At 35.5% G+C, this 15,305-nt stretch overlaps 1 protein-coding gene across 1 annotated transcript; it reads right to left on the bottom strand.

The window, feature by feature from the left end:
- Positions 1 to 510: 510 nt before the first annotated feature.
- On the bottom strand, positions 511 to 14,488 carry cbln4 (cerebellin 4 precursor; the record flags this gene model as incomplete). The annotated part of the gene is made up of 3 exons (XM_081386002.1): positions 511 to 708; positions 1,703 to 1,819; positions 14,195 to 14,488. The coding sequence occupies 3 exons, from the start codon at positions 14,486 to 14,488 to the stop codon at positions 511 to 513; spliced, it is 609 nt and encodes a 202-aa protein (XP_081242128.1).
- Positions 14,489 to 15,305: the final 817 nt, after the last annotated feature.

Here is a 15,305-nt window from a genome sequence, read left to right as displayed (position 1 = left end):
CATTGATATTTAGCATGAACAAGTCTAATTTACATAGAAATGTGTATTTGCTTGAAAACAATGATATTTTATTTATTTTTTTAATGTAATTAAATTTTTGATTTTATTTTTAAATAGGCATGGTGCAGTGCAGGGTTTTTGAAATATTGCGCCCTCAAGTGGCAAGACAGTTTTGTGCCTTTCCTCTCTGACAGGAAATGACCTTGTTAACAAATACTAAATCAAGATCCCTCATTTCACTAAAAACCACACGCTAAAAACCAATACACACATACGAACGAAACGAACAAACAGTCTGACATGATGTGTTGAATCCTGGATGGCAGCAGAAAGTGATATTGCACTGAAGTAGATGTCTCCAGATTCACCGACGCATTTTCCAGTAGTCCGCAGACGACAGCTGAATGAATGTCTGGAATTATGATTCCATTTGGGTGCCTCCAATTAATGCTGAAGGGCTGGTTACACAATGACGATAGGACAGCAAAGGTGGCGGTCTTTTTGTTTGCTTTACAGAGGAAAAACAAGAAAGCCAGAAAAAGTGGAGTACTGCCATCCTCCTACCAGATTCCCCTTCTCCAGTTTCAGATAAACCTTGTCTTCTTTGTTGAGGTGCAGGAGGACTCCATTGGTGGCGGCCTCACGTGTGACGTCTTTGTCTCCTGCGAAGGCAGAGATGACCGGTTTTCCATTCAGCATTAAATTCACCTGAAACACAAAGAGAAAATCAATGCAGAGATCTCAAGTATGTACGTTTTACAGGACTTGTTTCATTCATCTATCTACATCTATGATGGTTACATTTATGAAGAAGAAAAAAATACTTTTATTTATTTATTTATTACAATTTTCATAACACTTGACTTAAAGCCTGCATTTAATATTATAAAGATTTTCATAGTGCCTTATATTGTATTCCACTATATATTTTCATTAAAAAAAAAATTAATCATCATGGTAAAAATGTTAGCAATTTTAATGGAAGACTACTACAGTAAAACCTGTAAATTGTGAGTTACCACACAATAAAATGAAAAATTAAGTTCAACAAGATAATACATGCAATATTACTGTAAAGAGCTGTAAAAATAAAAAGGAGAAAGTATGAATGACCTTATATTTACAATGAAAATCTATATAATATTTAAAATAAAAATAAAAAATTATAATTAAGCTTGAAATAACTTAATTATGGTGAAAATGTACAGTACTTTATTTTAAGAATATTTTACAGTATTTTTTTTTTTACAAGTAAAAAGCAAGAATTACCTTTTTTGTGATAGATTATAAGATAATTGTTGCTTTTTGCATCATGTTAAATATATTTAACTAGAGTAACTGAACACAATAATACATGTATGTTGACATGTATGTATTTTTATTAAATGATGTTTTTGTAAATAAAAGTATTATAAGTCTCCTTATAATATATGGGAAAGCACTGAAAAAGTACTATTATAATTCCTGTATGACAAATAACATCTGATTGTGTTTTAAATGGTTAAAAAGCTGTTAAACTTTAAGTTTATGTTTAACTTTAAATATACTGACTATCCAAGGTGTATTGTAAGGCATTGTATAATAAATTGAAAATACAGGCTTCAAATGTTACCCAATTTCTATATTCTCTAACTCTGTTCAATACGAAATTCAAATATGATATAAAAATAAAAGTGATTAAATATATTCTTTCTGTGCTCACTTGTATAGTCTGGCTCTGGTACACTTTAATAACGTGGAAGTTAAAGCTGTAGACTCCTTTCCGGGGACAAAGAAAGACGGATTCCAACGTGAAATAGTTTCCTATGTTGACAAGAACCTGCAAAAGAGTATTACAGAGGTATCAGACCTGATGCCATTATAATGAAATATCCTATCCACACTATACAGTTATTTGTTCTGTGAAATATGTATACTTGCAATGCTAAAACCTCAAAAGACCTTGAAAAAACGTTAGTGTCAGATTAGAAAAGGCAGCTGGAATCAAATATGAATGCACTCATGCTTACAATTGGACTTTTCAATAATAATCCTCTGCAGCAATGAAACAATACTACAATCCTGCCATCACACCAAATTCTCATTCTTACGGTCATGCTGACCGTGATTCCATTCTAATGCCGTGATGAGGCACCATGAACTATAGCAAATGCAGGGCAATCAATCATAGGTGGATTTTCACTCGCGCAAGAGACAGAAACTGCATCTGAAGTGACAGACACCATGGAAAGATGTGTTTTCACAGACTTTTTAATGCACAGTGGCAGCTTGCTCTACAGTTCCTATTGTGACATAAGTAATGTTACAAATGATTTCTCTTTCAAATAAATGTTCATTTGAGCTGTCCATTCTGTTATTTATTATTACTTCTTGTTTTATGCATCTTTTTTTAGAGCTGCTAACTCCATTTCGTTAATGTTTACTACTGTGTGCATACAGTGACAATAAAGATTCTTATTCTTATTATTCATCAAAGAATCCTGAAAAATGTGTGGTTTCCTACAACAAAAAAATGTTTCTTGAGCAGAAACATATCTATCTATCTATCTATCTATACTTACATATTATATACTATATACTATATCATAACATTTAAGAATGATTTCTGAAGGATCATGTGACACTGAAGATTTATGATACTGAAAAATCAGCTTTGGTCACAAATTACATTTTTAAATATATTCAAATAGAACAGTTATTTATTATTTTTGTAATAATATTTTACAATATAACCGTTTTTTAACTATAGTGTAAAAGCCCATTCACAACAAGGACGATAACTACAACAATAATAATAAAGATATTAATCATTCTAAATATAAAAGCACAGCAGATTCCACACCACAACTATAACGATAACGGCACAGAGAAACTATATAGTTGGAATCACTTCTTGAATGATTTCTCCAGCTGATGAATAAACATTGCCAGTCAATCATAATCCATTCTGCTTTAAAAAGTTTAAGCATTTAAAGTGACAGATGACGAAGCTGCAGTGCATGTTTAGAATAAACAGAATGATCTCGTCCGCTAGTGTGGACACCAATATAGTTGTTGTTGTTGTTGTTGTGAAGTCTCCTCAAAAAGCTGCAGAATTTGAGGTATAATTCATGTACAAATGTTGTGGGAATTAGTGCTGATTACTACACCGCATTATCTACAAAAATATTTTCTTTTATTTTACATGGTCAAACAATAAAACACCTCCTCCACCTGTAATTAGTGTTGGGGAAGTTACTTTTAAAAGTAATGCGTTACAATATTGCATTACTCCCTAAAAAAGTAACTAATTGGATTACTTGGTTACTCTTTTTGGAAAGTAATGTTGTTACTTTTGCGTTACTTTTTTCACCTGGGCTGGGCTTGTTTGTTTGTGGCAAATGTAAAGGTCATTTCACAGAAGTGAAATGAATAAGCCTCAGGCTGAAGGAAATGTAAATTCACACCTGGACTGTTAATAAAGTTAGAATAAATACATAAAGTAGCCTATATGCGTTATTTATTTATCACATTTTATTACTGCAGGTCTGCGTAATATCTGAGTTTGCATTTCACTGTTTTTACTAATTTTGAGGAATACTGGAAACAATAACCATCATGTTTACAGAGCGCACACACTCCCGATTTCTCCCAACATGGTGACAGGAGACCTGTCAGTCAATAAATGGGAAAACAAAGTAACTTGCGTTACTTATTTACTCAGATAACTCAGATATTTTGCAGCAAATGTAAATGTTGTAATGGCGATCTGAGCCGTTTTTCGTTCTTCACCATTTCCACAAGGGTGTAGCACAAATAATTTGCTAATAATAAATAAATAATAATAAATCCATAATTTGTCTTGTAAACTTTACTTTTTCATTGTCAGGTTACATTTTAATTTGATCCTTTTCAAGGTCAAAAGACTGTCTAGCACCAACCCTTTCTTCTTCCTTATTCTTCTTCAAATTATATGCATTTATCAAAAAACATAATCAATCTCTTAATGTAAGGAAAAATATTTTCAAAATTATTAATGTAGTTATGGCTCTAACACTCCAGCCCCTAATTGTCTATGCCGAAAGCATAACAATTATCTTGTTCAATATTTGAATAGAGTCATAACAATACTTCATTTTCTTTTAAACAATTTTTTAGAAAATTCTAAATTTCTAGGAAATTTCTATTCGCAGCCTTTATGAAGTTCTTCTTCTTCTGCTGCTTCTTGCAATAAGCAGAGTTTTGTTATCGGCCTTTCCAACAGACAAGTTTTTGTCTGAACACAAGCAGAAGCATCTGGTGTGGTCCTGAGGATTCTTCCCATAATCCTAGAATTTCTTGGAGGAGCAGAATTATCCACAATGAGAACAATGTCTCCCGGTACCATGTTTCTTTTCAATTTCTGCTACTTCTGTCGTTCTTGAAGTAACGGCAGATATTCCTTAGTCCATCTGAACAAAAAAAGAGGTCTGCCATGTAGGCTATTGAATTTGCCTCCATCTTCTATGTGAATAACAGTCCTCTTTCACAAAAACTCCCGGTGGCATAGTTACTGCTTTGCAAAGACTTGGATTCGTCAGGGAATGTCTGTCTTTGACTGTAACGAATCAGACTCAGTTCTGCATTTTCCACATCTTCTACTGAAAGAGGTTTTTTGGTCAGTGTCTGTTTCAACTTGAACATTTGAGTTTGCAAATGTGCTTGTCTGTTCGGATTATTTTCGGTTTGACTTACGGTAGCTTGAATTTCACGTCTCTTTTTTGATAGGTGTTGGAGTATTTCCTTCAGCCTCAACATCCAAGCGATTGCTCTCTTCAATCTGTACCATTCTGAATAATACTCAATCATTTTATCCAGAGGTTTCGCTTTTCCTGTAGCACTGACACAATTTACTAAAGCTGATTGTTTCAATTCCACTTCCATTGCACCTGCATTATCTGGTCGCCAAGGCCATTCACTCTCACAATGAATTCTGGTCCTTTGACCCAATTTTCCTTTTTCATGAAGTTTTCCACTTTGATGCCTCTAGAGGCCATGTCTGCTGGGTTTGGCAAGGTGTTGACAAACTCAGAAGCTTCTCTGATGAAGGAAACCCTATTGGCAACAAATGTTTTAAACCATGAGGCTTCATTCTCAATGCATTGCAGCACTGTGAGGCTATCAGTCCAGAACACAGAGTCTTTGAGTTGTAACTGAAGCTCTTGTTTTAACATTCTGTCCATTTTCGCTGCAATAACTGCTGTAGTCAACTCCATTCTAGGCATTGTTATCTACTTCAAGGTGCAACTCTGGATTCACCCATTACGAATGAACATTGTTTTTCTCCTTGCTCATTTGTGAGTACTACATAGGAAACAGTTCCATATCCATTTTCACTTGCATCTGCGAAATGATGTAATTGAGCAGACTTAGTAGTTCCCAAATTGTCTGGCTTGAAGCATCTGCCTACACTGAAGTTTGACAATTGTTGTATGTCCTTTTGCCACGTGAACCATTTTTGTGCTTGCTTTTCCATAATGTTCTGATCCTAGCCTAATTTGTCTTTGCACAGTTGTCTCAAAATGAGTTTCGCTGTAAGGATTCAGGGTGCTACAAGACCAAAAGGATCGTATATGAAATTCACTACTGAAAGCATTCCTCTTCTCGTAGCAGGTTTCTCCTGTGCGTTGATTGAATCTGAATGTATCTGATTCTGCGCACCACCTTACTCCAAGAGCTCTTTCAATTGGTAGATTGCTTTTATTGAAATCTCAGTCCCCTACATCTTTGGACCTTTCATTTTCTGGAAATGATAACGGGACTTCTCTATTATTGCTCACCCACTTAGTCAAATTGAATCCCCCTTTAGACCACATAGATATCAGACTTTGTGATAGTTTGATTGCTGACTCAGATTTTAAGCAATCGTCCATCTAAACATTTTGGAGAATAGTATTGGCCACTTCAGCTGTTTCCTCTGTTTTTCCATCCATTGCAGCCTTTCGCAAAGCGAAGCATGCACAACTGGGAAACGAGGTTGCCCCGAACAGGTGTACTGTCATCCTGTATTCCTCTGTAGGCTTATCTAGATCTCCTTCAGGCCACCACAAAAATCGCAAAAGATCTGAATTATAATCTGGGACTCTAACTTGGTAAAACATTGATTCGATATCTGCCATGATAGCAATTGGCTCTTGAATCGATTTAGCACACTAATGAGAGTATTGGTCAGGTCAGGTTCCTGCAACAGTTGATTATTCAGTGAGAAGCCCTGGTAGGTTGCAGTGCAGTCAAAAAAAACTCTGATTTTGTTCTTTTTTGGCTGATATATCCCATGGTATGGAATATACCACACTTTGTCTGTGCATTCCAGTTGTTCTAAAGGCACTTTGTTAGCATAGCCTTTGTCAATTATGTCTGACATGAAAGCTTTATAGTCTTTGTGAAACTCTGGGTTCTTGCTGAGCTTCCTTTTGAGACTGATGGCTCTTTGTTCTGCTATGCATCTGTTGTTGGGCAGCTTATCAGGATTGTTCTTGAAAAGTAAATCAATACAGCAATGCCCATCTTTATACTGTCCCGACTGCTCAACGCACTGCATGAATTTTAGGTCTTCTTGTGACATTTCAGCTTTGCCACTATAATTACGTTCAGGGAAGTCTGCATTGAAATGCTCTACTAACAGCGTTTCAATGTCCACCTGGTCCGATTCGGTGCTCACATCTGCTCATAAAGGCCCATTCACTATCCATCCTAATGCCGTCCTAAGAGCATAAGGTCCATTTCCCTCACTGTTTATTATTTGTCATGGTTCTATTGCCTTGTGCACATTAGCGGCAATCAGCAGGCCTACCTCTGCATTGAGATGAAGGATAACTTGTCTCAAACAAGGCCATCTTTCCAGGTCTTGCTGTTGAGGGATGTTTTCCTGTTTTACCGGAATCTCTTTCTGAGTGAACATTTTCGGAAGTTATATGTAGTCTTCGCTACAGAATGTGACAATGAACAGGTTTTTCTTGTCCCATAGTACGAAGAAAAATCTCCGTCTAGTTTAAGTTTAAGTTTACCTCAAGTTTAACTCTCTCATTAAAGACTCAGTGCAAAATGTTGCAGAACTTCCTTGATCGATGAAAGCATATGTCTTTACCATTTTGCCGCTTTTCTTTGACTTGATCTTGACTGAAACTATAGCAAGAATGCATTCACTGTTTCCGGCCCCAGTGTATCCACAAGTTTCATGGTCTATGAAAGTTGTTCTCATGCTAGTTTTGTTCTGTTCTCTTTTTTAATGTGCAAAATACTTGAGTGACTCTTGGAACATTCTTGGCAAATAAGTTTTTTCTTGCAGTCTCTGCTTAAGTGTCCTTGTGAGACATCCAAAGCACAGTCCTTTTGTTTTCAAAAACTCAATTTTATCTTTGTGTGCTTGCTCCTTAAACTTGAAACAAGAATTCAAGGCATGATTATTTTGACAGAACACGCATGTGACATGAACGGTTTTGTCAAGTTGAGGTTTTGTCTCACTTTCTTTTTTCTGATCAGTATAGACACTTGTAACGAAACTACTTCCCTTTGTAGTAACCTTTTTGTTCTTAAAGTCAGAAGCTTTGCTTTTCTTCCCAGCATCAGCACTTACTATCTCCTGATTGTCTCCAAACAAAGGGTCATTTTTTACTTTGGCTTGATGGTCGATATTCTTTCATGAATATCATATGCCACGTTTCTCGAGTTCTCTCTCATTTTGTATGGAAGCTTGGAGATGATAACCCTCAGGCTTGTGGGGTTGTCCATTTCAGCCATGTAATCTACATCTTGCATAGTGTTGCGGCATCCAATCAAGAAAAAAGCATATGCATTTAGCATCTTCCTGTCTTCCGTTTTGATCTGAGGCCATTTTAGTGCCTTCTCATTGTACACTGAAGCAATTTTGAGTTTGTCCTTACCAGGGGTCTTGTGGTTCACCACTGGCATATTGCTCCAAGTACAACAGCTTGGCGTTCTCAGTTTTACCAAGGAAGATTGGGACATCTCTTTGCGGTAGTTGGCACAGATTTTGTTGCTTTACTAGCATTTGTGTGATCTTATTTTGTCTTTGCATTATTTGAAATAAATTGTCTTGAGCTTTCGGATTTTGGAAAATTTTGACTGGCATTATGAAGTCGAGTTTGTTCAGCAACAGGCTTTTGTTTTCTTCTGGTTGCAGCTTGAACATCAGAACTTTCATCGGCAGGATCTTTCTCAAGTCCTGACCTCCTTTCATCCGTGTGCTCTGGTTGAACATATTTTTGCACTGATTCACCAGAATTTTCATGTTCATCATAAACTTTCAGTTTTGCGTTAGAAACAGCAATTGCTGTCTGCAGTTCTAATTGCTCCAGTTTAGCTTTCAGGTTTATCTCTTCAACCTATAGAGCTTGTTTCGTTTTTAAAGAACTAACAAACCTGCTCTACTTTTTTTTTTTTTTTTTACTGCTGAATCACCTTCAGAGATACTGTCACCCGGTTCAATGTCATCATTTTTTGCAGCACTTTCATCCTTTACATGTTTAATCCACTGTTAAGTAGCAAGAACAAAATCCCTGATTTGTGTCATATCAAACCAGATATGTTGATTATACTCCAAAAGCTCTTGAACGTTTTCATTTAACTCAATGAACTCCTTGGTGAGTGTTGTAAGAACTTCTTGTTCTATTATTTCCACATTTGCTGCATTTTCTTTTAATTTGTAGATTCCTTTCATTTGAATGGTAATTTGAGCCATTTTTGACTTTCTCAAATGAATGAGTCAGTTCAAACGCTCCTCCTGCGCTTTATGCATGTAGCATAAAGCAAGTCAAAAATCAATGAATTGAAAAAAGTAACAGAAGAAACAAGTTTAAATGTCTCTATACATCCAAATAGTCCAGACCGGGAAATCCGCGCGTCTCCTGGTTTAGCTACTTTCAGTTTCGTCCATCGCAATAATCTCAAACTCGCAGTTTGTTCCGCTCATACATCATGGAATGTTCATAATCTTTGAAAATCCTTTTCGGTGTCCATTGCGGCATCAATCCTGGCAAACCGATTTCCACTTCACACAATTCCAATGTGAAGACTAAAATGTAATGGCGATCGTTCTTCGCCATTTCCACAATGGTGTAGGCTACCACAAGATGCGTGAATCCATAATTTGCCTTGTAAACTTTACTTTTTCGTTGTCAGGTTACATTTTAAGAGACATCAAACACAAAAAAAAGATTATACACTTATTCACGTTCCAATAACATGAATTCGATCCTTTTCACGGTCAAAAGACTGTCTAGCACCAACCCTTTCATCTTCCTTATTCTTCTTCAAATTATTACACGTAGGCTACTTAGCACGTAAAAATAGTCAAAATCTCGCGATATAATACAAAATATGCATTTATCAAAAAACATAATCACTTTTAATATATTAATAGTTAAATTATTAATAGTAGGCTAGTTATGGCTCTAACAAAAGTAATGCGCTACTTTACTAGTTTTTTGAAAAAAAAAAATATATATATATATATATCTTATTACGTAACTCTGATTGTGTTACTCCAGCACTGCCTGTAATCTTTCTGGAAAAAAAAGTCCAAATCTACAGTGGTAAAAATATAAGACAACTAAACCTGAATCAAATGCTATCAGGGCCAAACATCCTACAACAGGTTTCCTAGGATTAAAACCCGCAGTGTTCTCAACACTGATGAAATTTCAGGTCATGTTCAGTAACACTGATTGAAGTGAACATCAAAAAGAAAGTGTATTTATTGTGTTCCCTTTACTTTGTAGACACAAAGATGAGTGGATGGAGTCTGGGCATTGACCCCAGCCCGCTCAAAGGTAAATTTGTACATTGCACTCTCTCTCTTTTGATCTTGGCTTTATTACAGTCGAAGAAAAACTCAAGCAAAAGGGAGTTTTTCAGCTTTTTTTATGATTGATCACAAATATAAGCTACAATACTGGGGTCCAAAAGTTTTTGTTTCTCCATTTAAACCTGGAAATACAAAGTTTCATATTTTGAAACCTTTCCAACGAAAGAAAAGTTCTAATGTAAAATGAATAAGTCATAATGTGACACTGATAATGTGCCCCTTTGTACAGAACTTTGTTCATCCTCTGAAGAACAAGATGCTCTCTGGAAAATCTCAAGTCATGCTGGAGAACACGGTCATCAGGTTTGATTCATGTCAGGCAAAGCAAATACTAAGACAATATACTCTTTAAAAATAAAGGTTCCAAAAGGGGGTTTTGTAGTGATGCCACAGAAGAACCATTTTGTTTCTGCAAAGAACCTAAAATAGCAATTTTAATAATCTAAAGAACCTTTTTCCACTTTTGTACATTGAAAAAGTTTCTGGAACCATCAATGCCAATAAAGAACCTTTATTTTTAAAAGTGTAGTTCATTTTTTTTTTACTTTACACTTTAATTGTTATGCATCAAACATGTTTTTGTACCTAAAAAATTAAAAAAATGCAAGAAACATTTTCACTCACGGTCTCGGATTCATGAATTTTTATAGAGCAGCGCAGCAGTGACACTAAAATCTTTGCCTATATAAAGGCAAACAAAGGCTTTCCACATACACTAGCTGTGATATGCGCTAGGATTACTCCGCATCCCAAACAGCCAGCTCTTTTGTTGATTCACAAAGCTCTTGGTACATTGACAAGGGCAGAATCTCTCTCTTGCAGTCTGTGAGCTCCATACAACCTTTCCCTGTGGCGTACCCCGAGCGAGACACGTGCCGGGCCAGAGGATTGGATGGTGTTATGTGTGTCAAGGTCTGGAGCACGGTGGCTGAGGGCAGCTGGTCAGTCCTGCACTTTTTTACATTATTTTTTTGAGTTTCCTGCAGCCAAAGCAATGGGAGTGGAATAATGGCTCCTCAAGGGCAAAATGTAATCAGCTTCCTGTTTATTTCAGCAAAAAGAGACACATTTGCCAGGTGAAATCTTTAGGAATTAAAGGAATTAAAGGAATTGATCATCCTAAAATGCTAATTTGCTCTCCCTCATGTTTTTCCAAACCCATGTGACTTTCCTTCTTGTGTGGAACAGAATGTGTTTGAATAATGTAGTTGGTCTCTTTTTCTATTACAATGGGGACTGAGGCTTTCAAGCATCAAAAAGGATGCAGAAGCACCATAAAAGTCGTCTTGCACTATTTCAAAGTCTTTTGAAGGCATTCAATAGCTTCAGATCTTATTCAGTCCTTTTTTTTTTCCATGACCAATGTGAACGGATCATTGAGTCAGTGAGTTGAATTTGGGAATCGGTTCAGTCAGATCAATCAGTCTGATCCATGAACAAATCATTCAGATTGGTTTTCTGAACTGGATCAATTGATTCATTGAAAGGTCACAGGTGGACAGTGTGATTAATGAACTTTTCATACTTTCAGTGAATATTGAAGTAAAATTCAATCTGCTCCACACATAAAGAAATCATAGGGCTTCAGATCTTATTCAATGATATTTTCCATGACCAATCTGACAGATCATTGAATGATCATTGAATTTGGGAATCAGTTCAGTCAGATCAATCAGTTTGATCTATGAACAAATAATTCAGATTGGTTTTCTGAACTGGATTAAATGATTCATTTAAAAAAAAAATCTATATAAAATTGAGGTAATCAGTAGTTTGTACTCATACATTTTAATTGATCGTAACTTAAAATATCTGAGTAAACTGATTCAGTCATTCATTTTTCTTAAAATTATCATGTAATTTCAACTTGAATATTTTTATTAGTGGAAACTTGGCAAGATTTAACCGTAAAAGTGATCAGCTGACTTAACTTTAAAAAAACGTGAGGATACCCGTTGCTTTAAAGATATTAAGTAAATAAACTTCATGCATAATTGAAAAAAAATACGTTATGTGGTATTGTCAAGTTCAAATAACTTTTTTTTTTCAATTATGCATTAAATTGTCTTACTTAATTTTAAGGCAATGGGTTTCCATGACGGGTTGTGGAATTTAGTTCCCCCTATTAACACTACTAAATCTCCAACTTAACATTAATCTTGCTCAAAAAAACATTATATACAGTAATACTTAATTTTAGCATTAACTCTCCCTTTCGAGTATCATGGTAAGCATGCTGGGAAATCCCATCCCAGTTTCAGTTCAATTTAAGGTTGCCTAAATTAAGTAAGTTACTAAGTTAATAAAACTCAAAACAATGAAACAATTCAGATTACTTAAAATGTGTCAATTTTGTGAACTCAAAAGAAAAAGAAAGTTCTAAACACTTATAAAAGTTAATTTGATTGAACTAATTTGTTTCATTTAAGTTCTCCCCCACTCAAACCAATTAATTATTTTGAGTATTAGGGTTTACATTAATTGTATGACTTCAGAAGCCTTATAACATAAATGTTATTTTAGACAACTTTTATGGTGCTTATATATCCTTTTGAAGGATTTGTATCTTCAGCCACAATTCATTGTAATTGGAAAACATCTTAAAAATGTCGTCTTCTGTTTCACTTTTGTGTCAAGGTTTTGAACAACAGGGGGGTTAGTAAATGAAAAGAAAAAGTTTAAGGAAGCCTTCAGAGAGACACGTCTCCAAATGTCCCGCCTTTTTCTTTTGGGGATCGATTTAATCGTGAAATACAAACACACGTTGACCTCGTCTCCAGTATAATTTTTCATTCGTTTCAAGGATATTGGTAATAAAAGAGCTTTTTTTTTTTTTTTTTTTTTTTTTTTTTTCTCAGGCATGCACATCATGCAGGCTCTGTTTTGATCTGACTCTGCATAATGACATTCGCTCATTAATTCTACCACGTCTTTGACCAAGAAAGAGAACTGAATAAAATCAGGCAGGGTCATGCTATATGCCAGATCTGTGTGCACCAAAACACACAGTGAATATGAATATATTCACACAAAGCCAAGCTTACTAATTTTCATGATAAAGTTCATTTAAACGGAATGGAAGTAATTTAAAATACAGTATGCTTTGAATTCAGCACATGCATGAGTGTTTCCAATTCATTTATTTTCAGCGTCATAAAGCTAAAGACTAAAGTTAAGCATAACATGACCCCTAGACGGATGCATGAGAAAACGCACCTCTTTCAACACAAACACAGCTAAAAAAATAAGCAATACAATAAGAATAAATATCTGCCCTTTACCGTCCTGACAGTTTGACTTATCAGTAATGACCTATCATCACTGTGATATTTCTGTGAATCTGCTGCAATAATGGAAACCCTGAAAACATGTGCTGTCAGTGTCAAACACACAGATGCAATGTATTATGAACAATATTTGACACAGTTCTTCCAGTAGGGTAGCTGTGAATATCTGATCATATCTGAGGTTACGAAACAAACTCTTTCATGTACATCTATGTACAGAAAATCTGATATCCAGATATCCTCTCATCCAAATGACTTTGAATTTTGAATGTATTCTTTTTCTTTTTCTATACTCTGTAAAATAAATGTCCATTTTAAATGCTAAATAATAATTAACCTCTGCACTCATTCCAGTTATCACAGTAATCTGATTTAGAATATTAACTAATGATGACAAATGAACTGAATTTGCTTTATGCCTCTTGTAATTTGAATATTCCATAACATTAGATTCACTCAGACCCTCTAAAGAAAATCCAAAATGACTGTTATGTTAAAAAAAGCAACACTTTAAATACACTGCCTGTATTGACTATATTATAAATATCACATCAATTTAATTAATTACAAAAGCAGAAACAGTGTGTAGTCACAAAAAGCTTTATATAGAGGAGACTGGGGCAAGTTGTCTAATTTTAATTAATTATCATATTTGTTCTGTATATCATATCAAACAATGATATGAGTATCCATTAGGTTACCTTTTACATTATTTCTCTTTCATGATTTTTTTTTTTTTACTGACTGTTTATTTAGCCAACATGACAGGTTCCGTTGTGACAACTTACCCCATTTAATTCAACATACCTCGAAGATGGCCTGTGAAAAGGTCAATGTGTTAAACTATCTTTTTTATTTGTAGTTTAAACTACTGTATACATAAAGTGACTTAAAATAAACCTACCCTGAGAAATAGGGAGTAAAACATTTAGTAGGCTACGTGTAACCCAAAACTGTTAGTCCAGCCCACGAGCTTTACCTGGACGGTCTGAAAAGTCAAAGTCATAAAGAAATACTATTCGTCTCAATATAACATGCATAAAAACATGAAGATCAGCCTTACCTGGTCAAAATATATGATTCTCGTTTTATTGCTCATCTCAGAGGGCTCGTGGTTGTTGCTTCTCACCGCAGAGAAAGCCACTTTGGAGTTGGCGGCGCGCACGGAGATGCCGAGCGGCGAGGACGAGCTCTTCCAGTCGGCGGGGTTCGAGTCACAAACCACCAGACATTTGCCCTCCAGGACGATGGGTTCCGTGTCATTTTGAGAAAAAGCCAACTCAAACATGACGGCCAGGCAGAACAAAAGAGCCACGCAGTCGACAAACGCCTTATTTAAGGGCTTTATGGACACCATGATGAACGATCTCCAATGAAGTCTAAATCCAAACGGCTCTCCCGAACCCGTCACTTCGCTTCTGCTCCGTGTCCGTGCTCGTTTACGCCAAACATCCGTCCGGACACCAGCTGCTGATTTACAAATCACCAAATGCGCGTAGGTGGATGCAACAACCTTATGTCTATAGTCATTTTTTTATTGTTATACTTATTTCCCTGTGTGTTATTAATTCTGATAGTTTTCAACTTCAGAAGATCTGTCAGACGAGTTTTGGACAGGTGCAGTTTCTCCGTGGGTTCCTGGCGACTCCGCGTAAAAATCCACTTAGTGCGCACAGCAATGCTATATTATCCGCAGTGCATGGGCAATCGCCACTTCGTGTCCATATTAGTTTTGCGCCATGAAAGTAGAGAAGGATAGCCTACTAAAGCAAACCCCCAATGACCCCCTTAACACATCAGTGGATGTTCCTCTCTCTCTCTCTCAACCACAAGACACTTCTATGAGCGCGCGCACACCCTTAATGACGCCCGACTATTCACTCACTGTGACGACTGGTGCGTAACGTCAGATGATTTTTCAATATCCACCTGACACCCAGCAAACAGACATGTTTTAAATAGTGTTACATAGGTAATTAAGTAAAGTTTTTATTATTATTTATATTTATGTACAATAATTATTATTATGATTACGATTAATAAAAATAATATTTATGTAATTCAATGTATTTAATGATATATTTAATATACCAATTATTATTATTATTATTATGAATACAATTAATAAATATTTTATACTAAACTATTAATTATAATATTAATATTATTAAATA

This window comes from Scardinius erythrophthalmus (assembly GCF_964197995.2).
Source record: "Scardinius erythrophthalmus genome assembly, chromosome: 15".
NCBI lineage: Eukaryota > Metazoa > Chordata > Actinopteri > Cypriniformes > Leuciscidae > Scardinius > Scardinius erythrophthalmus.
The sequence above is the reverse complement of the archived record's forward strand: the minus strand, read 5'-3'. Positions and strand labels throughout refer to the sequence as shown.